Below are 24,425 nucleotides of genomic sequence, written 5' to 3' on the forward strand. Positions count from 1 at the left end.
GTTTGGATGGGGAAGGCGGCGACCACCTTTCTCTGAGTGTCCGAAGCCTAAAGAGCTAATCTGTCCCCTGCTGCGCCCTGGGCAGTCTTGAGGATGCAGCCCAAAACAGGTCACCAGGAGAAGAAGGTGGTGGCTTGTTTGCACTCCGGTTTAATCATCCTGACTGAATCATGGCAAATGAAAGGACCACCCCTGCGCAAGTTGAAAGCTGCTTTGCTTTATACAAGCTGCTGGCGTATTATGAAGGTCGATGAAAAGCATGGAACTGCAGGGCTTCGACTTCCACTCTTGATGCGTATGGAATCGTCGCAGCACAGTAGCTAGTCAGAGCGCTCCAGAAGTTTACTCTAGTATTCCAAAAGGCATTAATTACGTGAAAACCTAAAAAAAAAAAAAAAGCTGCTCCTTCCTTCCGGTGGTGGCATCCCAACGTCCCACTTTCCTCCGCGGTGTCTTCCTTCCTCTTCCCAAGGCCACCACTGGGCTTTTATTCCACCGACCTGAGTGGGCAGCAGGGACCCCCTACGGCTGAGGTTCCTGGAGGGCCCCAAGGGGGCCCTTTCACGGCTGCCCGTATTTCAAAGAGTATGCCGACTAGTCGCACTTCTTAAATCCCAGGACAAAAATTCTCTTTGCCTTGTCTTTTCCCCTCCAGTAGCAAATGAAGGAGAAATTTGACCATGCCATGGACAACGGTGTCCGATGACGACTGGGAGTCGTGCCAATCGTGCCGAAACCGTGGGAAGGAAGGCTCAGATGGTACGGGCATGTCGTACGTGGCAAAGAAGACTCGGTGGCGAGGACAGCCATGCGCCTGGACCCTGGTGGCCAGCGGCCCCGTGGTAGACCCAAGAAACGGTGGATGGGCAGCCTGAAGGAGGACACGGAATGTGTGAACGCCACCCCTGAAGATGCCTTGGACCAAGCCAAATGGAGACGGATATGCTGACGAGCGGACCCTGCCATAGCGCGGGAATAACACTAGGAAGCAGCAGCAAATGAAACAGAACCGAGGACCCGGCTGTGCCCCATTGCAAACTGATCACCCCAAAGGGCCTTGTGTTTGTAACCGTTCTTGCCCCCCAGCCCTGGGATTTCCTCTGACTCTCTACCACATGTGGGGTATATCAGGTTGTGCTGCCCTCTGGTGGCCAAACCAGGCACAAGGGAGAACATAGGGTGTATTTGGGTGATTTTGGTGATGGCTGCCACCTGGTGGCTGAATTGGGTACTGGTGCCACAAGGGGAAACAGCCTGTACATGGGATGTATCAGTGACTGTTGCCCTCTTTGTTGTTGTTGTTTATTCGTTTAGTCGCTTCCGACTCTTCGTGACTTCATGGACCAGCCCACGCCAGAGCTTCCTGTCGGTCGTCAACACCCCCAGCTCCCTCAGGGACGAGTCCGTCACCTCTAGAATATCATCCATCCATCTTGCCCTTGGTCGGCCCCTCTTCCTTTTGCCTTCCACTCTCCCTAGCATCAGCATCTTCTCCAGGGTGTCCTGTCTTCTCATGATGTGGCCAAAGTATTTCAGTTTTGCCTTTAATACCATTCCCTCAAGTGAGCAGTCTGGCTTTATTTCCTGGAGGATGGACTGGTTGGATCTTCTTGCAGTCCAAGGCACTCTCAGAATTTTCCTCCAACACCACAGTTCAAAAGCATCGATCTTCCTTCGCTCAGCCTTCCTTATGGTCCAGCTCTCGCAGCCATATGTTACTACGGGGAACACCATTGCTTTAACTATGCGGACCTTTGTTGTCAGTGTGATGTCTCTGCTCTTAACTATTTTATCGAGATTTGTCATTGCTCTTCTCCCAAGGATTAAGCGTCTTCTGATTTCCTGACTGCAGTCAGCATCTGCAGTAATCTTTGCACCTAGAAATACAAAGTCTTTCACTGCTTCTACATTTTCTCCCTCTATTTGCCAGTTATCAATCAAGCTGGTTGCCATAATCTTGGTTTTTTTGAGGTTTAGCTGCAAACCAGCTTTTGCACTTTCTTCTTTCACCTTCATCATAAGGCTCCTCAGTTCCTCTTCGCTTTCAGCCATCAAAGTGGTATCATCTGCATATCTGAGATTGTTAATGTTTCTTCCAGAGATTTTAACTCCAACCTTGGATTCCTCAAGCCCAGCTTGTCGCATGATGTGTTCTGCATACAAGTTGAATAGGTAGGGTGAGAGTATACAGCCCTGCCGTACTCCTTTCCCAATCCTAAACCAGTCAGTTGTTCCGTGGTCTGTTCTTACTGTTGCTACTTGGTCGTTATACAGATTCTTCAGGAGGCAGACAAGATGACTTGGTATCCCCATACCGCTAAGAACTTGCCACAATTTGTTATGGTCCACACAGTCAAAGGCTTTAGAATAGTCAATAAAACAGAAATAGATGTTTTTCTGAAACTCCCTGGCTTTTTCCATTATCCAGCGGATATTGGCAATTTGGTCTCTAGTTCCTCTGCCTTTTCTAAACCCAGCTTGTACATCTGGCAATTCTCGCTCCATGAACTGCTGAAGTCTACCTTGCAGGATCTTGAGCATTACCTTACTGGCATGCGAAATGAGTGCCACTGTTCGATAGTTTGAACATTCTTTAGTGTTTCCCTTTTTTGGTATGGGGATATAAGTTGATTTTTTCCAGTCTGATGGCCATTCTTGTGTTTTCCAAATTTGCTGGCATATAGCATGCATTACCTTGACAGCATCATCTTGCAAGATTTTGAACAGTTCCGCTGGGATGCCGTCGTCTCCTGCTGCCCTGTTATTAGCAATGCTTCTTAAGGCCCACTCAACCTCACTCTTCAGGATGTCTGGCTCTAGCTCACTGACCACACCGTCAAAGCTATCCCCGATATTGTTATCCTTCCTATACAGGTCTTCTGTATATTCTTGCCACCTTTTCTTGATCTCTTCTTCTTCTGTTAGGTCCTTGCCATCTTTGTTTTTGATCATACCCATTTTTGCCTGGAATTTACCTCCAATGTTTCTAATTTTCTGGAAGAGGTCTCTTGTCCTTCCTATTCTGTTGTCTTCTTCCACTTCCGCACATTGCTTGTTTAAAAATAATTCCTTATCTCTTCTGGCTAACCTCTGGAATTTTGCATTTAATTGGGCATATCTCCCCCTATCACTGTTGCCTTTTGCTTTCCTTCTTTCTTGGGCTACTTCTAGTGTCTCAGCAGACAGCCATTTTGCCTTCTTGGTTTTCTCTTTCTTTGGGATGTATTTTGTTGCCGCCTCCTGAACAATGCTGCCAACTTCTGTCCAGAGTTCTTCCGGGACCCTATCTACTAAGTCCAGTCCCTTAAATCTATTCTTCACCTCCACTGCATATTCCTTAGGAATATTAGTGAGCTCATATCTAGCTGATCTGTGGGTCTTCCCTAATCTCTTTAGTCTGATCCTAAATTGTGCAAGAAGAAGTTCGTGATCTGAACTACAGTCAGCTCCAGGCCTTGTTTTTACCGACTGTAAAAACATTGAAGAATGTTCAAACTATCGAACAGTGGCACTCATTTCACATGCCAGTAAGGTAATGCTCAAGATCCTGCAAGGTAGATTCAGCAGTTCATGGAGCGAGAATTGCCAGATGTACAAGCTGGGTTTAGAAAAGGCAGAGGAACTAGAGACCAAATTGCCAATATCCGCTGGATAATGGAAAAAGCCAGGGAGTTTCAGAAAAACATCTATTTCTGTTTTATTGACTATTCTAAAGCCTTTGACTGTGTGGACCATAACAAATTGTGGCAAGTTCTTAGCGGTATGGGGATACCAAGTCATCTTGTCTGCCTCCTGAAGAATCTGTATAACGACCAAGTAGCAACAGTAAGAACAAATCACGGAACAACAGACTGGTTTAAGATTGGGAAAGGAGTACGGCAGGGCTGTATCCTCTCACCCTACCTATTCAACTTGTATGCAGAACACATCATGCGACAAGGTGGCCTTGAGGAATCCAAGGCTGGAGTTAAAATCTCTGGAAGAAACATTAACAATCTCAGATATGCAGATGATACCACTTTGATGGCTGAAAGCGAAGAGGAACTGAGGAGCCTTATGATGAAGGTGAAAGAAGAAAGTGCAAAAGCTGGTTTGCAGCTAAACCTCAAAAAAACCAAGATTATGGCAACCAGCTTGATTGATAACTGGCAAATAGAGGGAGAAAATGTAGAAGCAGTGAAAGACTTTGTATTCCTAGGTGCGAAGATTACTGCAGATGCTGACTGCAGTCAGGAAATCAGAAGACGCTTAATCCTTGGAAGAAGAGCAATGACAAATCTCGATAAAATAGTTAAGAGCAGAGACATCACGCTAACAACAAAGGCCCGCATAGTTAAAGCAATGGTGTTCCCCGTAGTAACATATGGCTGCGAGAGCTGGACCATAAGGAAGGCTGAGCGAAGGAAGATCGATGCTTTTGAACTGTGGTGTTGGAAGAAAATTCTGAGAGTGCCTTGGACTGCACGAAGATCAAACCAGTCCATCCTCCAGGAAATCAAGCCAGACTGCTCACTTGAGGGAATGATATTAAAGGCCAAACTGAAATACTTTGGCCACATAATGAGAAGACAGGACACCCTGGAGAAGATGCTGATGCTCGGGAGAGTGGAGGGCAAAAGGAAGAGGGGCCGACCAAGGGCAAGGTGGATGGATGATATTCTAGAGGTGACGGACTCGTCCCTGAGGGAGCTGGGGGTGTTGACGACCGACAGGAAGCTCTGGCGTGGGCTGGTCCATGAAGTCACGAAGAGTCGGAAGCGACTAAACGAATAAACAACAACAACTGGACATGGGAAAGTTGCTTTTCCCCTTCAGTCCCAGCAGCCCCCATCAGGTGGGATTGGAACAGAGGCAGCACCTGTTCGGAGGATAAACACTAAATTACTTTCAGCCTTTTGGCAATTGGCTGGCCTGGGGTCGAGGAAGGATTGCCTCGGTTTCCCTCTTTCTGTTCCTTGGAATTTCTCTCATGGGAAACAGCCAGGCTGAATGCTTGTAGACAGGTCAAATTTCTTAGAGGGAAGAGAAAATGCTGGCAGGAAACAGCTACAAGGGGGCTAAAGTCACCTCCCATTCAGTGCCACCCCATCACGAACAAAACACCACCCAGCTCGTCCAGGCCTTGCTTCGGTGATAGTCGAAATAAGAAACAGGCTGGTGCTCATAAATTTCAACATTTAATCACGCAAAAAGATGACAAGCCATAGTATTTCTCCCTCAAACTTTTTTTTTAGGCTTAATTAAAAAAAAATAGACATTTATAAGAGCATCTTTTCATTGTAGTAATTTTGGGGGATTCTCAAAATGAGAAAGAAGGGAGGAAAAACGGAGATGAAAAAAGGGTGAACTTGATTTCAAATTGGTTTGTTCCATTACAGATCAGTGAGCAAGAAAAGGCCAAGACAAAGTTTCCAAGCAACCCCAAAGGGCCAAGACTGGTGGTTACCACAGGGGGTGAGGGAAACCATTTTGGGTCTGGGAGCACACAGGCCTCTTCTGCCTGCCAGCGGGGGCTTCTCTGTGGAACGGGGGCCCTGAAATACCCAAAATCTGTAGCACCAGAGATGTCTTTTTAAGAGGCAAAACATCCAGCACCCCTAACTGTTGGTCTGCGCAGTCTGGGATGTTCTGGGGCGGGGGGGGGGGCTCTGGCAGCTGCAGAAACGAGGGTGGGAAGCCGCATGTGTCCCCAAAAGCACCCGATTGGAAGGATGGAGTGAATTGTGCCCAGAAGGTGGGAGGTCTCCCCAGGGACAGCGAAGAGCCGGCAAACGCTCATCAGACCCTGAAGAAAAATTTTTTCCGGAGGAAGTTGAAATAACCCGGCATTTGCTTGTAGCTCCCTGCGACTTTTGCGGAGACAACGTTTCCCACCTGGGGAGGCAAGAGGGGGGGTGAGAAACTGGGGTCTGCAGACCGATAACGCTGTGGAGAGCCAACGTGGGGCACTCATCTTGGGCTGGGCTGTGGGAAACCATCAGTGATGGCTTGATGGCAACAAAGGCCAACCCAGCCAAGGCAGGGGCTCGGGAAGAAGTGCCCCGGCCTTAAAGCTGCCCTGGTCCCTCTTCACGGCCGAGCCCAGATTGGGCTGCTCAGCTGCGCGTTGGAGAATTGATTTCCACGGAGTGGGAAGATTGCACACAGCATCCAGCCGTCCAGCGGGTGAGTGTGTGCAATGCGTGAACCCAACACCACGCCTTCTGGGCTGGTGTGACGTGCGAACCCCCACCCTCAAGAGGGCGGCTGGCAAAGGGGCCCCGAGGCGCCGAAGGGTACCTTGGTGAGGATGCTGGGCAGGTCCTCCAGGTGGGCGTATTGATCCAGGATCTGGTCCAGGGCCTCGATGAACCAGGACCCGCTGTGTTTGTCCCGCCAGGACACGCAACCTTTGTAAAAGAACAACAAAACGTGAGAATGCGCCCCCGCCAGGGACATTGCTCCTTCCCTTCCTCCTCCTGCCCCAGGGAGTGATTTGGGTGATGGACACACCAAAGGGAATTGGGGCCTATGCAAGATATTTGACTGGTGCCCCCTGGTGGCTGGATGGGGTGATAGTGCCACACAGGGGAAGTAGGGCCTATGAATGATATGAAAGGGTGCTGCCCCCTGGTGGCAGAATGGGGTGATGGCACCATAAAGAGGAATTAGGGCCTATGTAAAATATATGAGTGCTGCCCCCCTGGTGGCAGAATGGGGTGATGCAGACACCCAGGGGAATTAGGAACTGTATGAGATAGTGCCGCCTCCTTGTGGCCGAATGAAGTATTGGAGGCTGAATGCAAAGCAAAATAACTGTAACTGCTGCACCACGTATTGCATAACGGAGCTGAAGTATCAAGCTAAACGGGGGGCATTAAGATTTCTATCCAGAGTCCATTTTCCACTGGAGGTGCTCTAGAGTCACTAAGGGGAACGGGTGGCAAATGTGGGCAACCGCTCCCCCCTAGTGGGTGCCACGGGACATTTGGGTCCAGCCGCCGTGTCTTCCCCTCTGAGCTGCAGCATCCAAGCCGGTGTCTTCTTCCACAGCCAGCCTTGCTGTCGGTTGTGCTTATACGCACAATCCATGTCAGCTCAACTTTCCACTCCGTGGAAGGCAAGGAAAGCCTGCCCCCTGGCAGCTGAGCTGGGGTACCGCCGCTGGAGCCTACCACTCACCCGGAAATGTTGGATAGCAAACCAGGATGTCGCTGTCTGTGGGCAAACTAGCAGTGGCATCCGGCTCATCGCAGTCCCCGCCTGGTCCTTGGAAGGGAGTGGCGTCTGACTCGACAATCTCTTGCTCGGGGTGGTCCTCCGACGTCTCGGCATCCACTTGAAACCCTTGGTCTTTTTCCTCTAGCAAGGCAAACAGATCTGGTGGTCAGGCATCTTAGTTTGAGCCATGTGGCTCTTTAACCTGGAAGGCAAAGGCCTCCAGGACGCGCCTCCTCACCTCCTCCGCAGGCTTGAATGAAGAACAATTTCGGCTTCCCCCTGAGGCTGGGGCAGTGGGAGCCATTGAAATAGCTGACCACCCTCTGTACCGCAAGGCGCTGCCCGTCTGTCCCAAAGATTGCACCAGGAAACTGGTTGTGGAAGCTCTGTAGAGGGCCGAGAAGAAACTCAACAGCAAGCCCAGGAAGGGGAGATGTTCACAGCCCTCAATGCATTGTTTTCAGAAGGCATGGGTTTGAATGGATTTGCAGTTCGGCTTCAGCCCTTCAAGACATGGCGGGGAGGTCTTCCAGGAAAAGGAGGGTCTTACAAGGAGGTCCATCTTGCAATTCTCTTATCAAAAGTTTTGCAAGAAGCCAAACTGATTTTTTTTGCCCCGTGATACTCTGATTTCTAGGCAGCCCACTTGAAGTACATTTGCTCTGAGGACAGCAAGGCTTAATTAATCCTTAAGAAAGGCGGCAGCTGTACTTTCAGGGGTCAAAGCCTTGATCTTATCCGGCACCCACTCAGGCCGGCCCCGGATTCGCTGCTGGACCCTGGATGGCGCAGGGGATGCTGGGCTGACGTTATGAGGAACACACCCTCCCACCCAGAAGGCCACGCACACCACCTGCACGCAGAAGCCAAGTACCGGCCCCCGCCTACCTCACAGCCGTGGGAGAGGACCACCACCACGCAGCAATCCAGGGCGTTGTGATCACACCTGGCCAGGCTCTGCAGCTCCCGAGCCATTTCCTGTGGGTGTTTCCAGGGAGAGGAAATTAAAAGAAATGCCAACTCGGATGTTATTCGGAGACGAGCTGCAGACTAGAGGGACTGAATTAACATTTCTGGGAATGGCAGCCTTAATGCAAACTTCTTCCAGACACTCTAGCTGGGGGTGGGGGGTGGCCACTAAGGACACTCCACCCAGCAAGAACATCAGCATTCCCACCGCAAGCCCGTTTTGCTTTCAGCTTCCAACAAGCAACGCAAGGCTCGATTGGAAGGAAGAGGGGTGTCAGGGAAGAGATTCCCCCATACTGTTTTCAAAGCTGCACCCAGCTCTGGAGGGAGGGGCTGTTCCCCTTTTAGCCAGGTATTTGCACCACAGACTCTGTACGGGGAGGGGGCTCAACCGGGCCACCCCGGCTGTCCAGATGCTCCTGAACAACAATGTCCACATCGTGATTATAGAAATACAGATTTTAACTGCATCAGTTTTACCAACCCCTTTCAGAGTTCGTATTTTTAAATTCAGAAAAATCAGTAACAAATTAAAAATAAATTGACTCTGAATTCCAGGAGTGCTGGTGAGGTCAGTTTGAAGGTTCCTCTGAACGCTGTCCAGGATGCTGCAGACACGTTCTGAAGTTCACGTCCTGGCCAGAGGCAGGGGTGAGACTAGATGACCACCAGGTCCCAGACAAGCTCTCTACGGTTTCTATTGTACAGGGCACGCCCCCAGCCCCAGGCTGGGATGCTCACCTCAGCCGTAAGGTCTTCCTTCGTCAAGACCTCAAAATGTAACGCCCGGAACCGCTTTTCCAGCCTACGGCAGTCGAGGTTGGAGCCCAGGCGACACTTCAAATCTGTCTCTTCGTCGAAGTTGACGTTATTGATAATGAGACAGTAGCCACAGGGCTCTGAGTTCAGGAGATAAACCTGTTTTGACATATCAGAGAATTATACCAGCACATCGCCACTCCAGGGTGCTCTCAAACAGGTCCGAAGTGTTTGGTTTAAAAGCAACCCATGCGGGCAGGTTGGATAAGGTTGTAGCTGGAGATTTGTTAACCGGGACGGGCACCCTCAACTGGAGACATCAACATTCTGTGCTGCTGAAAACGTCTCTGTGCGCACAGTGTGTCTGTAGAGACAATTATGGGGGAAGCAACGCATGCTGTGCAGAAAAATCACCCTGTGTTGCTCTTCTTCAGTCCGATGAAAGGTAATTGGCTTTGGATTTTTCTCAGTGAGGAAAACAAGACTCCCGGGAGTTCTCACGCTGATTTAGTGTGATCTCTGTATGGGCAGAGATCATGAGTCTTTCGGTGCCCAACCTATTCTTCTTGCCCCCACCCCCTTTTCATCTTCTCTCAAGAGGAGATGAGGAAGGAATTCCTTGGGAGGGGGGACAAGTTTTCATAAGGGGAAGTGTGGGCAGCCAGGGAGGTAGAACAAAGTTCTCCCCCAATTTCAACAATCAAGAAAAGTAAAAAACAAACAAACTAGCAATCTGAAAGAGAGTCCCAATTCCCCGAGGAATGATGGCAGAAAAACCAAAGTCTCTTTACAGGGGAAGAAATGGCACAACGCTAACTTTAACAGGGATAAAAAGGCAGGGAGTTGCAGGCTTCGCTCCTATCTGCTAATGCTCCTAAGGCAGCCCCCATTTGGGGGGCATTTTCATGTGGGCACTGGGGAACCTGAGGTTAAACTTGGTACCTGTGCCTGCTTGCAAGAAATCTTTAAAAAGCTGTGTAGAAAAGAAGCAAACTAACCATTTCGGAATCCCTCTTGGGGTTCTCTTCTACAGAACCTGGAGGAGAGAAGGGAAAATAATAAATCCAGTTTGAAGTGTAACATGGTGGTTGAGTCACAGAAGCCCGTGTATGATCCAAGCCACACCTTAGCCAACACCAAGGAGGACTCTGACCCATCTCCCTGGCAGAGAATAGGAAAAAGCTTTGCTTTTCCCATTCTGCAGATTAATTCATCCCTTCCATCCTTCTTTCCTTTTTGGGCCTAAAAAGGACTCTTCATGTTCTAAAACCTGTTGCAGGCCCAGAAATGTTGAAGAAGCTGGAGGGTGGGGGGGAAAGGAGAGAGACGATGGAAGAATCTGGATATAAACCAACTGCCAGCAAACAGGTGCCCCTACCCTTGGGGGGGCCAGCATGTGGTTTCTTGGTGCTTCTCGCCCATCCCTTGATCTGAAAAAGGACAATATTCAGTAATATTGTTGTCTTCATGCACTCCTCTCTCCAACCTTCCTTATTCTCCCACAAATGTTTTAAAAAATACATGTATTTGGAGTACCACAGCCCCTAAGATTCATTTTAATGAAGCCAAAGCTGGCATTAAAATAACACAGAGTATGTGCCTCAGTTAGCTTAAACCTGATACTCATGTTCATCTATTTTCTTGTTCCTTTCACGTTTTTTCCTCTGAGCTTCACACTGTAAGGCTGGGATCAAGAACAGCCCCATCCTCTGCATTCTGGAAACTGTATTTTTTTTGGGGGGGGACTAATGGGGTAAAATCCTTCGAATAATTGAGTATTTTCTTCCCTGCTCCCCTCCTTCCGTCTCTTTATGTCTATGTCTACATCACAGCACCTTGAGATAGGATCCTCCTGGAAAGGTTCTTGGTGAAGCGCCACGTGTGTGGATGGCGCCGTCAAAGCTGCAGTAATAATTCCCACTGTAGGAACGAAACGGTGGGACCGGCGCCCACCTCCCCGCACCCAAAACGGCCCCCCCTAAAAGAAAGGAAAGATCCTGCCGCGTTCAGGGCACGGCAAAGGCAAAGGCAAAGGCAAAGGCAGGGCGACCCGACGAGCGCGCAAAGCCTTTTACGCCCTTCTCTGCGTCAGCAAGCGACGACGCGCCTCGGGCTGCCGGCCTCTGCAGCTGGGGGGCCCGGAGACCTGGGGGGCCCTGCCGGACCCGCGGGCCCTGCGGAGGCCGGAACCGGCCGGTGGAGCCCCGGGAGCGCGCGGGGGGCAGCTTGCGGGGGGCACGTACGCGGGCGGCTCGCCGGGGCGGGGGGCGGCCTTCCAGCCGGGCGCCGACGGACGTCGCTGGGCCGCGGGTCGGGGGGCGGCGGCGGGCGGACCTCCGGGGGCCCCGGCCGGCCGCTTCCGTCGCTCAGGAGGGCCGCCAGGTCGCCCTGGCCGGTCTCGCGGAGGCACAGGACGAAGTCGGGGAGCGCCCGCCGGCCCCGCGTCTGCAGGTCGGTCACCAGCTGCCGGGCCTGGTCCCGCCGCGCGCCGGCCGCCTGCGGAGGAAGCGAGCGGGCTCGTGGGCGCCTCCCGGGCACGGCGGGGCGCCCCCGCGGCCCCCCCCGCCCCGCGGCCGGGCGGTACCTGGATCTCCTCGAGCATCTCGCGGGTGAAGACCGCGCGGCGCAGCAGCGGCGCCCAGAGCGGCTCCACCCGCAGCTCCCGCACCAGCCGCACCCGCGCGCGCAGCAGCCGCCGCCGGTCCTCCTCCTCCATCGCGGCGCCGGCCTCGCATGCGCGCGCGCGCCGTCCTCCCGGCAGCCCGCGCGGCGCGACGCGACTGTGAGGGAGGCCGGGCTTAGCCCGCGCCGGAAGTGAGCGCCGGCTGCGCCGTCTCTATGGTGACGGGGCCGCCGAGCCGGAAGTGGGAGCCGGGGAGACAGAAGGAGCCCTGGGTGGGTATTGCGGGCGCCGGTCCCCCTCCCCCCCTTTGCGGGCGCCCCAAGCCGTCGCACGGCTGGAGAGAGCGGGGCGCTCTAGCCCCCGACGATCTTCCTCGCTGGTCGGGGCAGAGGGGGCGGGAGCGCCGCGCCGGCCTGGGAGGCGGCGGCGGCGGCGGCGGCGGGAGGTGAGTCGGAGCCCCCTCCCCTTTGGGGGACCCCGGCCGGCCGCAGCGCCCATCGTCTCGTCCGGCGCGCCTGGAGGGCTCCAGGTTGGGGAAGGAGCTGGGGCAGACCCGGCGGGGAAGGGGCCCCGGGGGTGGGAGCAGGCTGTGCGCGTGCGCGGGAGCGGCCCCGCGGCATCCCGGCCGCCCAGGAGGGAGGAGAGAGGCCGGGCCCCGGGCTGGGCACCCCCAGACTCCTGGGGGAGGCCACGGAGCTACCCGTGGCCCCCCGAAAAGGCGCTGCCCGGACCCCTGGACGTCTCGCGGCGGGAGCAGCCCCCGAAAGGCCCTCCGGCCGGCCTTCCCGGAGGCGTCAGCCTGCGGCGGGCACGGTGCCCCCGTCCAGCTGGGGAAGGAAGACGGACGCGAAGGCAGGACTGATTCCAGAGGCGTCAATCGGCTGTCCCTGCAAAGGAGCGGATCCCCTGCTTTCGGTCCTCGCCGCTTTGCTGGGACTGGTCGCCTGCCGGATCTCACGGAGAGCAACGGGGGTGACCGAGCCCCGTGCCTCGGGGCGGAACGGCTTAGGAGCCTTCTGCGGCATCCTAGTTGGGCACACGCTCGACCCAGCTGCAGACGGGCGATGGACGGAAAGCCAAAGGGATGCTGGGCGTCCAGAGCCAAGTGCCTGGGGCCGCCTCGCCTGTCCAGTTTGGCATCCTCTGCACCTTGTGGCCGAGAGGTGTTGGATGCTCAGAGAGTGGCTTTCCCCAGTGCCGGGGCTGAACGGGAGATTTTCTGCAAGGAGCGTGCAGAACTGCGTCGCTGAACTGCAGCTCTCCTGCCTTTGGTTGCATTTAGCACTATGACTCTGAGGCAGGTGACCCTAAACTGCAGGTGAAGAAGAGTCGTATTCTCTGCTCGTAAGGTTTTGGGAGAGACGACAGATTGCTGTTGGCGATGGAAAGTGGTTCGTCGTGTTTAAATGGGACAGAGGCAGATCGTTCTAAGACTGGGAATGCCCTCTCTGTAAATTTTCCAATACCTTGTGGCTGGCGACTCCTCGGTGACAAAATGCTGGGCTGCATCTGTCTCAGTCTTCACAAAAACTATCTATATTGCTCCCCTGGATCTGTTGATGGCTGTGTCTGTTTTGTGCTATAAAGTACCAGTATTGTCAGGTTATGAAAGAGACCTTGAGGAGGATAGGATTAGCAGTATTTTTTAGCTGCAGAAATTAAACAGAGTCCAAAGTGAGAAATAAAAGGGACAGCTTCTTAATTCGTGGGTCCCCTGCTTTGCACACAGAACCAGTATCTGTGTAAGTCCTGGTGGGTTGCTATTGACATTACTGGGATAGTGCCAAAACTGAGCTAAAGGGTTACTCTCTTTCTCTCTAAAAAGTCTTGTTTTTTGGCTTTTATCTGGATTGGTTTGAAAGCTGGGATCAGATGAGCTTCAGGCTCGGCTTATTCGTCAGTGTCTTTCTGTATATTGTGTATTTCTAGAGATGTATCACCTCATTTCAGGCTACGTCCAGTGAATCTAACTTAATTCCATTTCCTGCCCCCACTCCCACTGGAGCAAGCCACCTTGGGATTGTGGTTAAGGGAATAAATAGATGCCTTATTGTTATCATCTCCAGGAACTGAGCTCAGTTTGAAGAATTCCATTACTTACACATCCGTAGTAGTGCCACCGATTGCTCTTGTTAGCTATTGAGTTCCCTTTCCCTCATTTTTGACCCAAATAAACTCTAGAAATATGCCTCTTCCCTGCAGGCTTCTGCTTGAGAAAACAACCCTGTTTCTGTGCAGCTTTTGAGAAGTGAGAGGAATGGATGGATGGATAAATAAAATGTAGCAAGGCCTGTCAGTTCCATCTGTCCGAAAAGAAGCAGATTAGGTCCACTCCAATCCTAAGGTGGCTTCAGTCTCTCTGGGCTGCATGGCAGGATTAAAAGGGGCTTTGGGGGGAAATAAAGTGGTTTGAAAGGTTGTGGAAGAGCATTAGGAAGGAAGGGAGTGCACTGGCCCCGGACTGGAGGAAAGAGGATCTTCCATATCCCGGCCCCTAACGTCCCTTCCTGTCTTCTTGTGTCTAGGAAGGCTCCTGGGCAGGTCCCCTGCAGGAAAGGAGATGGAGATGAAACGGCTCAGCCTCTCCCTGGTGGTGGTCCTCTTCCTCGTCCTGGCCTTGCAGATCTTGTCGGCTGTCGATTTTGACCCGTATCGGATCCTGGGCGTCAGCAGGACTGCGAGCCCGGCGGATATTAAAAAAGCCTACAAGAAACTCGCCCGGGAGTGGTGAGTGAACCAGAAAAATCCAGCTCTGATGAGCATTAAAGTGATTCTTATCCAGACTGCTCGGCTGACACATGGGGTTTTTCGTAAATTCTGCTCTGACCAATTGGTAGTCACGTGAAAATAGGTGAACAGAGGCTAATTAAAAGCACAGGAGGACGCAAAAAAGCTTACACCAGTGTCTCTCAACCTCAGGAACTTTAAGATGGGCGGACGCCAACTCCCAGAATTCCCCCAGTCAGCATGCTGGCTGGGAGAATTCTGGGAGTTGGCATCCTCCCATCTTAAAGTTCCTGAGGTTGAGAAGCACTGCCTTACGTTCACTAAATGTCATTGGGTTCATCAGCTTGACCAGCTTTGTAGCTGTTTCTCACCTTTATTTGGCCATTTTCTGTATTTGACCCATTTTTATACTGCTGGTTTTGTCTTCCTCTTGAGGTGGTGGACAAACAAAGTTAACTATGACAGCATGACAGTCAATCAAAGGCAGCCAAATTAAAAACATGCTCCGCTGCAGCGGAGCTGGCAATTCTTGCCCTTGAGCTGTTGCTGACCTGCTTTTCTCAATCTTCCAGGCATCCAGACAAGAATAAAGATCCGGGAGCAGAAGACAGGTTTATACAAATCAGCAAAGCCTATGAGGTACTGGGACCAAGTTCAGAGTTTATGTATCAGAACTGGCAAAGGCGTGGAAGATGGGCAGCCACAGTTGTCCATCTTCCGTTCGTTACATGGAGGCCACTTGGATTTAACATCTATGCCCATCGGTTTCTCAATGGACGACTTCCCTTGGCAGCAGGGCATGGCTGAACTTGTTTGCCGCAAGTGGGCTGATTTGGGGAGGTGTGAGAGTGTGCATGTGTCACGAAATACAGGTAGTCCTCAGTTAACAATCATTTGTTTAGTGATGGTTTGGACTTACGACAGTGCTGGGAAACTGACTTGTGACCAGTCCTCACACTTATGACCATTGCAGCATCCCCATGGTCACATGATGACAATTTGGGCACTTGGGAACCAGTTCACATTTATGACCGTTGCAGTGTCCCAAGGTCATGTCATCACCATTTTTGACCTTCCCGGCCAGCTTCTGGCAAGCAAAATCAATGGGGAAGTATGTGACTCGCTTAACGTCCATGTGGTTTGCTTAACACCCACAGTGATTCACTTAACAACTGTCGCAAAAAAGGTTGTAAAGTTGGGTTGGGCTTGCTTAATAACCGCTTCACTTAGCAACCGAAATTCTGGTCCCAATTGTGGTCGTTAAGCGAGGACAAGCTGTACAGAAAGGGAAAGGTTAACCCCTTCCTGACCAATTGGGATAGCGTCCTCTCCCACAGAGGCATCCTGCTCGATAGCAGTTTAGGTTAGGCAAATCACGTGCCGCGCCCGTTGCCGGTTACAGATCCTGTCCAACGAGGAGAAGCGGTGGAACTTCGACCGCTACGGCGATGTGGGCGAGAACCAGGGCTTCCCCCAGCAGCAGCAGCAGCAGCAGCCGCACCGCCCGTTCCACCCCTTCCACGAAAGCTTCTACTTCGACGAGTCCTTCTTCCACTTCCCTTTCAACTCGGACCGCCGCGACTCCACCGACGAGAAGCACCTGCTCCACTTCTCGCACTACGTCAGCGAGGTCGTGCCGGACAGCTTCCGGAAGCCCTACCTGATCAAGATCACCTCTGACTGGTGCTTCAGCTGCATCCACATCGAGCCGGTGTGGAAGGAGGTGGTGCAGGAGCTCGAAGGGATGGGTGAGAGAAGGCCGGGGGCCGGGCTCTTTCCGGGGGCTTCGGGCAGGTGCTGGCGGCCGGCACCGGGCCTTCATCTTCGGCTGGGCGGTGGGGGGCCGGCTGGAGTTGAAGCCGCTCGCCGCACGAAGCTTTTCTCTCTGCGGCAGGGGCCATTTGGGCGTTCTGATGGGGGCGCTCTCGTTACGTAGCGGCGGTGGGCGGTGGCCAGCTTAGGTTAGCCTGGAGGCCTGTCCGGGCCCGTGACTTCAGCTCCCTTTCCGGGTGGAGAGGCCTGACGCCGGCTCCCGTTCTGAGGGGTCCGTCCTTCCCTCTCCCAGGCGTGGGGATCGGTGTCATCCACGCGGGCTACGAGAGGCGCCTGGCCCAGCACCTTGGCGCGCACAGCACCCCGTCCATCCTCGGGCTGATCAACGGGAAGGTCACCTTCTTCCACAACGCGGTGGTCCGGGAGAACCTCCGGCACTTTGTGGAGGGCCTCCTTCCGGGGGGCCTGGTGGAGAAGGTGAGGGGCGGCTCTCAGGGATGGTCTCCCGGTGACTGAGACGCCCCCTCCCCATACCCTGCCTCGGTTTCCAGGGAGGAGCCAGGCGGGTTGGGAAAGCCCCGTTTATTCTTCGCCTTCTGCTGTTTTTCTCTCTTATTTGGGGAGGGAGGCAGGCAGGCAAGCGACTGGGGCGGGGTGGGCGGCACCTGGCTTCAGGGGCCCCCATCAGAATTGCAAAGCTGCTCCCTGCTTGGAGAGCAGCTTCTAAGTTTGGGGCTCACTTTTAAACGTCCGGCACCCGTCCTGCAAGGGGGTTGGGAAACGCCTTTGAAGAGCCAAGGCTGGGCGTGGAACTCTTAACGGGAGTCTGCCCCCCATCAGGCAGCGGGTGTCTGAGGCGGCAGCAGCAGCTTCACTGCCCCCTTTCCCCTCGGCTGGCAGAGGGTGCCTGACGGCCTTCCCTCCTCCCACGACAGATTACGGACCAAAACTACATCCGGTTCCTGTCGAACTGGAAGAAAGAGAACAAGCCTCACGTCCTCCTCTTCGACCACACGCCCCTCGTCCCGTTATTGTACAAGGTAAAGCTCCCGCTGGGCCTCGGCCGCCCCCCCCCCCGGGGCTGAAACCCTCCTTTGGTGCCTTTTCTCTTGGGCCCCTGGCCCTTGGAGGGAGCCGCCTTTGGGGATAGACGGGGGAGCCCGGCTGCCCAGGCGTGGCAGTCTGCAGCAGAGGCCCCCCCAGTTACCAGCTTCAACGGGACATCTCTTCCCAGCACTGGAGGTGTGTTGCTAGGGATGCATCCAGGGAGGGTGTTCAGGAGTCTGGGCGGGGGGGATTCTGAGGAGGCACGGGGGAGGAACGGAAGCTGCGCTTTGTAGTAAGGGACAAAAGCACGGAAGTTAAAAAGGGAGCCGGGCTTTGTCGTCTTGTGGTGCTAAACAGCTCCCCCTCCCCTCTGTTGACCGGGGGAGTCCCTCGGAGTGCATTGAACAGGGGTCTGCGATGGGCATCTGGCTCCGCTTCCCTTCCAGCTGACTGCCTTTGCGTACCGAGACTACTTGTCCTTTGGATATGTGTACGTGGGGCTCCAGGGCACCGAAGCCCTTTCCAGCCAATACAACATTAACGTCTACACGCCTACCATGATGGTCTTCAAGGAACACATTGAGAAACCCGCCGATGTCATCCAGGTAGGTTCCCACCGGGCTGCCTGCATGGGCCCTGGGCACAACACACACCCTTGGAGGTGGGGGGGAGGTATTCCCCCTTCGATTTGTCTTTCCTCCCCCAGCTCTTGAGGGCTTTGGGGGGCCCTGAAGGTGACGGCATGACCTGGCTTTGCTCCCTTTTTAAATCGGTGCATCTTCTCCCCTCCCCCAAATAACCTGTTTCTGAATATTGAGAATGGCTGCCAAATCCCTGCTGCCCTGTTTTGGGGGGAGTTGGGGCAGCAGGAACTTGGGGAGGATGAGTCATTCCAAAATGATGAAAGCCAGGACGTTTGTGGAAACTAGGAGCCTCACTTTATTGGTCTGGGCAGTGGGCATGGTGTGCAAAATGGGGAAGGCAGTGCGTGATGAGGCTGTGCAGGGGGCATGGTGGCTCAAGTAAAAGACTTCCTTGAAAAAACAACCAAAAAAGCTGTATTTTAGAATGCATGGTTTTCATGTTTCCCTTCTCAAAGTTTTGGGGTGCTGTGTCTTTGCCGCTCAGCAGCTGGGATTTGCAGGGGGCTCAAAGGGCCAGGAGTCAACTTCTACCTTAAGGTCAGAAATGAAAGGATCACATCACGGCTTCCTGTTTCACGTCGGGAGTGTGTGTTGCCCCCATGTGATTGGCAAGCCATGGTTTAAGGCTTAGTATGATCGTGTGTGGGCCTAACCTTCATAGGCTACTCAAACCATGGTTAAAACGAAGCAGGATTTAGGGAACAGACCGGCAAGTTTAAATCTGCGGCTTCATCGACTATTGTGCAGTTGCTTCTACGTCTCCAAAATCTGGGAAGTTTTGGTTGTAGGAAAAGGCACCTCAGCGTCTTTTTGGCCAGCATCCTGACCGTCTCCGCTTCCCTCTTTCCTCCAGGCCCGCAACATGAAAAAACAACTGATCGACGACTTCCTGTCCCAGAACAAGTTCCTTGTGGCCTCTCGGCTCACCAGTCAGAAGCTCTTCCAAGAACTGTGTCCTGTGAAGAAGTCCCACCATCAGCACAAGTGAGTGGGCGATGGAGAGGGACCCCCGCCATCCAGGCGTCACCGGGCCTGGCCGGGCCTTTCTCTCAGAAACATTTTAACAGGTCTGTCGAGGTTGGTCTCCTCCAAGCTGGGCACCTGCAGATGGGTGGTCTCGAACGCCCAGAATTCTCAGCGGCGGCCAAGCAGGCTGGAGAATTCTGGGCCGTTCGCCCACCTGGAGGGTGTGCGGCTCGGAGGTGGCCGGTCCCAGGCAGATCCTGTCCACCCCTGGCTGGGGCCGATGGGAATTGGAATCCAGGCATCCATGGAGGGCCACAGGCAATAAAACCTTCTGTTGTGGGCAAACCCAAATCCTTGGCTTCCCCAGGTCCCTTCAGAAGGGTCTTGGAGGGACTGTAGCCAAGGAGCTAGTCCTCGGCGTTCCTATGTGATAGCACCCACTCCTTTTCCTCTCGTTGGTGCAGGTACTGCGTGGTCTTGGTCACGGGTGAGGGGGAGAACCACGCGGAGGGCTACAAAGCCTTCCTGGCCTTTGCTGTGGCCAACACCAAGGAGACCCTGAGATTTGCGCACATCTTTGGCGACTACCAGCAGGATTTTGCCCGCACTTTGCTGCGGGGTGACGTCTGGTTTCAGGCCAAGTCGGCTGTGAGTGTTCCACGTGTCTCTGTCTTGGCCTTCGGGTCTGGGTGCCCCCCCCTCATCCCCCAAGCAGTGAGGCCGTGGCTGGGAATTCTGGGAGTTATGGTCCACACCTCTGGAGAGGGCTGAGTCTGGGGAGGCGGCTCCCGCCTGAGTTCCCTCGGTGGCAGCAGAATCTGCAGAGAAACGGAAAGCAAAGCCCGGCCCTCCCCCTGGACCTGGATAGGCACCGGTTGTGTGGAGGGGTGGGAGGGAGGTGTCTCAGATGGGGGGGGTCCCTGCATCGCTGGGGGGGCAACGGCCCTCCCCATTCTTGAGGAACGTAAGTGCTGCTCATAAGCCCTGAAGGGCCCCTGCCTCCCCACCTTGCTACACCCCCATAGTTGGGCCCCATTGGAAGTGGTTGCCCATCCTTCTGGAGGCCAGCCAGGGAAGCCTGCTGCTGCCCACAGAAGGGGATTGCTGGGCATTGTTTCAGTGCTGCTTTAAAGAAAAGCATGCCAGGCAACACTCTCTGGAGCTCTCAAGCCCTCCCAGTAACCACGGCTCCTCCTGCGCAGGTGGTCATCCTCGAGAGACGCAACAGTGCCGGGCGGGTGGTGTACAAGGCCCTGGAGGATCCCTGGAGGGGCACCAAAGAGGACACCTTTACCCTCCTGGACTCCCTGGATCAGCTGAGGATGGACGCGGCCTTTCTGTCCTCGGATGCTGTCCTGCCGGACCTCACTGACGAGCTTGCTCCCGTGAGCCCGCTGGCCTTTCCCAAGGGGGTGGGGAGGCAGGGGGGGTCTTACGGAGCAGCTGAGTGGAGCAGCCTGTGAGCCACCGCGCAGACCCTGGGGGTTGACGGCCGGCTTGGAGGCCGAGCACCCTGGTGGGCCGGTGCCAAAGCCGCAGAGCAGTCGAGCCCCGGCAGATCTCACGATTGCCTCAGCCTCTCGAGGCTTCAGGGCAGAACCCTGGAAATCCAGTGGCATTCTGGCTTCTTTCGAATTCTCACGAGAGTTTGGCTGTTTTTCAAAGACCGGCTTTGATTTCCTCTGGGGGTGGTTCACACGCTCCTGGAAGGAAGCCCCGCCGGCCTTTCCCCCTGCCCTGAGGCCGCTCAGCTGCTTTGCCAAAGGCAGCGTTCAGTCCTTGCCCCTCCCCGTGTTTCAGCATCCCTGCTAACCGCCCTCTCTGTCGCCATCTCCCCCCCTCCCCGACGCAGGTTTTCTTCCTCCGATGGTTCTACTCCACTGTGGACTACGCCACGGGCTGCTGGGACGGCCTCTTCCGCAGCAACTGGTGCGTGTTCAGAAGTGCGCTCGTCTCTCGCTTCGGGCCTCCAAACTCCAAGGGATCCCTCGGCAGGTCCACCGAAGCTCCTGTGCCGAGCGCCTCCAAAGCCCATAATTCCCAGCCCCCCCCCAGCCATCAGGCTTGTGAAGAAAGGCCGCAAATCTTGTCGTTCCTTTCCCCCCCCCCCCAACCGCTTGCAAGTGTCCGCATCATCCAAGGAAGCAAGCAAGCGGGCTGGCTGAGGAGGGCAGGGCCCCCCTGCTCCGGCTGATCTGGTGGGGCTGAACTCCTGGCAGTAGACTGGGCTCCCCCCTTCCTGTTTTTTATTACTCCGCTCCCCCCCCCCACAATAGCTGCAGGCCTCTGCGCAATCTAGAGAGGCCACTCCCAGCTTTGGCTTTCCCACCCTGCTGCCCCTTAGCTCTGGCTCTGCTTTCTCCCTCCCCCACGGCACAGCCTTCGGGGGCAGGAGGGGGATGTGGGGCAGAGGCGGCTTTTACCACGTCTCTCTCTTCCAGGCGGGAAATGATGCCTTTGCTCTCCCTGATCTTTTCGGCCCTCTTCATCCTGTTTGGGACGGTGATAGTTCAAGCGTTCAGGTCAGCCTCTGTCGGCCGCTTGTGTCCTGTCTTCAGAAGGGACAAGAGGTGTTTGCTGAGGGGGAATCGGGGCAGATGAGGCAGGGTCCCAGCCCCCAGTTTCTCTTTTCCAGCGATTCGAGTGACGAGAGAGATTTGCCTCCCCCCAAGAAGGAGGACCCTCCCCCCAAGAGCGAGAAGAACGACATGAGCTTCACCAAAGAAGACAGGTTCTTCCTCCTGTCTTTGTCGTTGGGTTTGGGAGGCTATGTTGGCGTTAGTAACGCGACCAGCGATGGTGCTGGCCTTTTTAGCAGCTGCATCACGTGGCTGGCTCGTGCTAAAACGCCTCGGTCCTTTCTGGCACATCCTGGGCCTTCCTCGCTTTTCTCCTATCCAAAGCCCCGCATTTCCCTTGACCTCCGCTGCGATTCCTCCCCGCAGGTTTGCCCTGCAAAGTAAACAACTGCCTTGCGCTCCCCGTAGGTTTCCCAGAAAGTACTCCGTGAAAGTGACGGAGCTCACAGACATCACCTACACCAGCAACCTGGTGCGCCTGAGGCCCGGCCACATGAACGTGGTCCTCGTGCTCTCCAACTCCAGCAAAACACCTTTGCTGCAGAAGTTCGCTCAGGAGGTCTTCACTTTCACCGGGTTTGTCTGCCGGGGGCGCTCCTCGGGCCCCGGAGGCGTGGGAGGGGAGGGGCAGGGCTGTTGCGGCCTTCGGAGCTCCGGGGCCTCCCACGAGGCGGGACACCGCCCACGCCGCCCTTCGCGGGGCCCCCTCAACGCTCCCTTCTCCCCCCTCCCCAGGAGCAGCTGCCTCCATTTCTCCTTCCTGAGCCTCGACAAGCACCGGGAGTGGCTGGAGGATGTGCTGGAGTTTGCGCAGGACGCGGCCCCGGTCCCCCATCAGTACGACAAGCACTTCCTGGAGCGCGACTACGCCGGCTACGTCCTGGCCCTCAACGGCCACAAGAAGTACTTCTGCCTCTTCCGGCCCCCCCGGCTGGAGGAGGGCGATGGCCGGCTGGGCCCCCACGAGGACGCCGACCCGGGGGGCACCTGGGGTGGGCCCTCCGCATCCTGCAGCCCGCGGGGGCGGTCCGCGAAGGGCAAGCTCCACCGGCTGTCCCTGTGGATGGAGCGGCTCCTGGAGGGCTCGCTGCAGAGGTTCTATATCCCCTCCTGGCCCGCGCTGGACTGAGCCCGGATTAAAGCCGTCAAAGAAGGGTTGGGAAGCGACTGGGTCCTTGCAGACTTGGAAAGAGGACACCGCGGAGCAGCTGGCTGTGGAGGGTTTCCACGGGGTGGGATAGACGGTAGCTTTTAGATGACTCCTCTTAGGCCTGGCGAGTTAGAAACCACGTCTTTGCCCAGGAGCCGCCGGAGAAGGGTGCCAACAGACCCTCCGGCATCAAGTAGGCTGGACGTCCGGGGTGAGCGGATGGGGTGCGGTCCCTCCCCCTCCTCCCCCTGCCCCCTCCTCCTCCCCCAACCTTTGGGAAGTCGAGAGACACCGCTGCTGCTGTCAGAACTCTTTACGTGCGGATTTTTACGGCTGCTGTTCCTTCAGAGACGGGTTTCGAGGCTCCCCAGACTGTCCACGGGTGGCTCGGCTGTTCAGGCCCGGTCTCCCCCTGCATGCGACGGGGCCCGTCTCCTAAGCGGTTCCGGCCGGCCACGTCTTCCCCAGGGGCAAGGGACTCGGGGCGTGTGGGAGGGGATCTCCTGGGGTGCTGATGGGGTAACAGGCCAGGCAGCCCAGCAGGGGTGTGGGGGCATGTGCCAGCCCTGCACGCCCTCCAGATCTGTGGAAGCCGAGCCCCTCCGCAGAGCGATCCTGGCCAGGCCCCTGCGGGCTTTGGCCGCGCACAGATCTTCCCAGCGCCTCCCTGCGTCTTCTCTGTGGCTTCCTGTCTGAAGATGTCTAGTCTAGAGCCATGGCTGGTAAAGTTTCCCAGCGCCCTTGAATCTCATTAAGGTCGAGCGATGGCTGAACTGCCCAGTCGCCTGTTGAAATGGATGCTAGACCCCCCCCCCAGCCCTCCGCCGAGCTGTCATGGATGAAACTGGCCTTGTTTCAGTTGCTTGTTTACAAAATTGTGAAGCTGCCTTTTTACCTCTTTTCGCCCTTGCTCAGGGTGGGGCAAAATCTGTGTCTTTTGGGGGGGGTGTCCTTTGAGTTTGATCTACATGTCTAAATAGATTGCTATAGAAGACCTGGGGGTAGGGTGGGTTTCAAACGCTGCCTGGGGGGGAAGGACGCAACGTGGCCGCTTCTCCCTTCCAACGACCAGGCAGGTCAGAGGTGACTCAAGAGCCGCCCTTTCCTGAGGTGCTAGTTTTCTCCATGAAAGGTACTGCTCAGAAATATAACCCAGACCGCAAGCTGCTCCAGAGTTCTGCAGCCTGAGCAACTTTACAATGGGGGAAATGAGGAGAGGGAGGGGTGAGCTTTATTTTTGCGCTACATTGCATGCCTTTTCCCAGTGTGCCGGGTTTAATGTCCCCCCCCCCCCAATCTGCCTTGCACTGTCTCAGAAGCGCATCCTCACACACAAAACTGGCTAGGTGGGGAAGCAGCCCCCACCGCCCCCAATGGTGGGGGGAATCGCATTCCCAGGCTGTTCCAGTCACTGTCGCCAAACCTCTGGCAAGAGATGAGAAAAGGTCCCCTTACACAGAAAGTTTTGGAGAAGGTGCCAAGGGCTGGGGGCTGCTTGCAGGGTGGCCATAAATCACACTTGGTCCAGGCGGCTGCCCCCCTCTTGGGGTGGGCGGCTGGCCGGCCTGGGCACTAGATCTGCCTTTGACTCCAGTCTGCTTGCTCTCTGGCTGCCAAGAGGCCGTGCCCAGGCCGAGGCCGTTGCCAAACGACGGCTACTGGCCGAAAATAGCAATGCTGGCCCTGACGCAGCTGTCACCCCTCCAGGTGGCCCACGGCCAAAGGGAGCCCTGCCCATGCTCTTCGTTGCGCAACCTGGAGCCTGAGTCAGGCCACCTTCAGCTGTCCACCCCATGCCCGTGCCCCACCTTGGCAAGCACCGTTCCCCCACGCCTGCCACTACCCGTTGCCTCCCAGCTGCTGTAGAAAATGTGTGTGCCTGAAAGGGATGGGCATTGCAACCCAGGCAGGAAGGAGAGCAGTGTATTTCGCACTTTTGATACTGGGGTGGGAGTAGGGTGCCAGGGAATACATAATTTATTGGGCAG

At 55.1% G+C, this 24,425-nt stretch overlaps 3 protein-coding genes across 4 annotated transcripts in view; 1 reads left to right on the plus strand and 2 right to left on the minus strand.

Moving 5' to 3' along the window:
* The window catches only part of LOC134507016 (ATP-dependent RNA helicase DDX19B), a 445,506-nt gene that overhangs the window by 353,382 nt on the left and 67,699 nt on the right, over positions 1 to 24,425 (minus strand). The window lies entirely within an intron of this gene.
* Positions 5,162 to 11,670, minus strand: CASP9 (caspase 9). 2 transcript variants are annotated; one of them, XM_063317481.1, is made up of 9 exons: positions 11,513 to 11,670; positions 11,172 to 11,424; positions 9,927 to 9,964; positions 8,911 to 9,087; positions 8,089 to 8,178; positions 7,439 to 7,586; positions 7,162 to 7,341; positions 6,280 to 6,389; positions 5,162 to 5,874 (listed from the first exon to the last, which is right to left on the minus strand). In XM_063317481.1, the coding sequence occupies exons 1-9, from the start codon at positions 11,642 to 11,644 to the stop codon at positions 5,779 to 5,781; spliced, it is 1,224 nt and encodes a 407-aa protein (XP_063173551.1). In that variant the 5' UTR covers positions 11,645 to 11,670; the 3' UTR covers positions 5,162 to 5,778. The 2 variants fall into 2 exon arrangements, with proteins under 2 accessions (XP_063173551.1, XP_063173552.1); XM_063317482.1 differs by lacking the exon at positions 11,172 to 11,424.
* Positions 13,831 to 22,441, plus strand: DNAJC16 (DnaJ heat shock protein family (Hsp40) member C16). Its single transcript, XM_063317483.1, has 14 exons — positions 13,831 to 14,278; positions 14,851 to 14,917; positions 15,681 to 16,026; positions 16,344 to 16,528; positions 16,987 to 17,091; positions 17,545 to 17,703; positions 18,596 to 18,726; positions 19,173 to 19,356; positions 19,911 to 20,093; positions 20,561 to 20,637; positions 21,150 to 21,230; positions 21,344 to 21,439; positions 21,696 to 21,863; positions 22,023 to 22,441. Exons 1-14 carry the CDS (start codon positions 14,112 to 14,114, stop codon positions 22,414 to 22,416), a joined length of 2,343 nt encoding a protein of 780 aa, XP_063173553.1. The 5' UTR covers positions 13,831 to 14,111; the 3' UTR covers positions 22,417 to 22,441.

The sequence above is a fragment of the Candoia aspera genome, chromosome 18 (genome assembly GCF_035149785.1).
Source record: "Candoia aspera isolate rCanAsp1 chromosome 18, rCanAsp1.hap2, whole genome shotgun sequence".
NCBI lineage: Eukaryota > Metazoa > Chordata > Lepidosauria > Squamata > Boidae > Candoia > Candoia aspera.